At 33.2% G+C, this 2,287-nt stretch overlaps 1 protein-coding gene across 1 annotated transcript; it reads right to left on the bottom strand.

Annotated features, from left to right (window-relative positions):
- Positions 1-691: 691 nt before the first annotated feature.
- Positions 692-2,007, bottom strand: LOC133782094 (basic blue protein-like). The gene is made up of 2 exons (XM_062221284.1): positions 1,730-2,007; positions 692-1,031 (listed from the first exon to the last, which is right to left on the bottom strand). Exons 1-2 carry the CDS (start codon positions 1,905-1,907, stop codon positions 832-834), a joined length of 378 nt encoding a protein of 125 aa, XP_062077268.1. The 5' UTR covers positions 1,908-2,007; the 3' UTR covers positions 692-831.
- Between the last annotated feature and the right edge of the window lie 280 nt (positions 2,008-2,287).

The raw sequence follows: 2,287 nt of genomic DNA, 5'->3' as shown, positions 1-2,287 counted from the left end.
TTTTATTTTAGGTTACCTCCTTGTGGATTGACCGTCCGATTATACTACAACTACCGCTTAGTGATTGTCACAATTTAGGCGTTAAACAGTGGCACTACATCTGCACCAATATTCATATTGAATTGTATGTTGTTAACATATTTACATTTCATATATCTCCAGCAACCTGTTTATTTTTTCTTGTGATTATTTATATAAGAAATTCAATTGGGCTATTGGGTTGTGATAACAAATTAATTAAGATTTATAAAAGTAATTATGAGCCATGATTCTTTTAGAAGCAATCTTATTTTTCAATATTTAATTTATTTTCTTTATTCTTGATGATAAGGACATGCAACTACCACGAAGCAGTAGTAAATTAGTACTGCTTCAATTCTATAGTGAAATATACAAGGCACGGGACATTACAAAAACAAGAGTGAGCCACTGTTGACGGTGGACCACTCACGAGTTACCTAGTATAGTATTAAAGAGAGTTAAACATTGTTTTCATAGAAAGTGACTTAATTAGTCCTCCTCTTTCATTTTTCCTAATTAATTAAAATCAGCCAACTTTATTTATTATTCTTTCAAATCCCATAAAGCAATTAGCATAATTCACCCTACAACATCGTATTATATTCTTACAAACACAACATATATAGATTATATATATATAATGTTACACTCTCGTACCAACTACAAAGGAACACAGTAGTTTTTTTTCAGCTAAAAAAAAGTAAAAGTACACAGTAGATTTTTGTCTGAAATAGTAATCAAGCAGAAGAGTGACATGAAAGCATTACATAAAAGCTTAAATTATTTTGTCCCCATACATTGATTATCTAGCTAGGCTGCAGACACGGCAATTTTCATGCCAGACTCGCAGTGCTGCGGGTAATTGCAAATGAAGTAGTTCTGTCCCTTAGCCAGCTTGATCTGATCTTTTCCACTTGTAAACACTTTGGAACCCTTTGGAGTCCTGCAACTCTGGTAACCAGCTTTGTTCACAGCCACCACATTGTGTGCCCCGGAGCCATAATTGAACACTGAAAAACCAATTTTCAAGAGATTTTATTTACATATATTACCTGATTCTTGGAAGAAGATAAAACATGACCTAGAACAATATGCAAAAATATCTACATAGGTAGAACACATTTATTAAAGGATCAGCTTATGTAATGCGTGATATAGACATATTATATATCTAAACTACGAGAAATTTTAAATTAAAGTAGAAAATTTGAAAGTATAAATTTTATTGTATAGTAAAAAGTGTTATCTAGGATGAGTAAAATATAGAAAATAGCACTCCAACCAGTGACGAAGATAGGGTACCGGGGTGGCCATGGATCCCTAACCTTTTTTTTTCCTCCATATTTTTGTACTTATTTTTTTTTTAAAAAAATCAATATAAATATATGAAAAATAATGTATATTGGCCTCGAAGAAGAAATTATTCATTTAGATCTTTTTTATATATTGATATAATTTTTATTTTAAAAAAAAATTGGGCCTGGCTCTGTGGGTGACTCCAAGTATTTTTTGTATTTATTCTCCAAAATAGAGAGTTTCAAAGAAGCTAGTTACATGTAGAGACTTTTTAATTATTATCTAAAATAAAGAACATGAAGTTGACAAAATAATTCTCTAAAATCGCTTTTCAGGCATTTAGCTAAAAAAATAGAAAATATATTGGATTTGTTTTAAGTAGTATATTAATTATTTGATATAAGATACTGACCAAGGGTGTCACCAGCCCTAAAGCTCTTTCCTCTAGGCCAACCAGCAGTGTTAAAGGTCCAACCACCAGTACCGCCGACAGTGTAGGTGGCGGCACGAGCAAACTCAGAGTGGCCAATTAGCACCATCAACAACACCAAAGCTGCTGTGGTCATTGCACTGCCTCTTTCCTGAGCCATTGTTTCTGGCGTACGTAGAGATTTAGCTAGAGAGTGGAAAAAAAGACAGAAGAAAGATATAGATAGTACTAGCTACGAGAAGAGTGTTTATGGTGCTTTGAACCGAGGAAGTGAGGCCTTTTAAATAAGAGTTGGTCGTAGAGTTTTGGGACCCAAGTGTTTGAACGAAAAAGACAGAAATATTAATTAAGGTATGGCCCAAAATATAGTGGGATAGTTTTGTAACATGATGGAAGAAAATTATGGCAGTCGCCTGCCCTCTACTTTGACTTTTAGTCACTAGTCCTTTACTCCTTTAAAACATTTGAAACCTAACAAGTCGATAGATAAGTCATTAATGGAAAATATTTCAAATTAAAGTGGCTTTAGCCTAATCTAGC

This window comes from Humulus lupulus, chromosome 6 (assembly GCF_963169125.1).
Source record: "Humulus lupulus chromosome 6, drHumLupu1.1, whole genome shotgun sequence".
Lineage (NCBI taxonomy): Eukaryota > Viridiplantae > Streptophyta > Magnoliopsida > Rosales > Cannabaceae > Humulus > Humulus lupulus.
The sequence above is the reverse complement of the archived record's forward strand: the minus strand, read 5'-3'. Positions and strand labels throughout refer to the sequence as shown.

Coding starts and splice junctions, on each gene's coding strand:
- LOC133782094 (XM_062221284.1), bottom strand. CDS start 1,907: ATGGCTCAGGAAAGAGGCAGTGCAATGACCACAGCAGCTTTGGTGTTG. Junction 1,032..1,729: donor TAGGGCTGGTGACACCCTTG/GTCAGTATCTTA, acceptor TTGGTTTTTCAG/TGTTCAATTATGGCTCCGGG.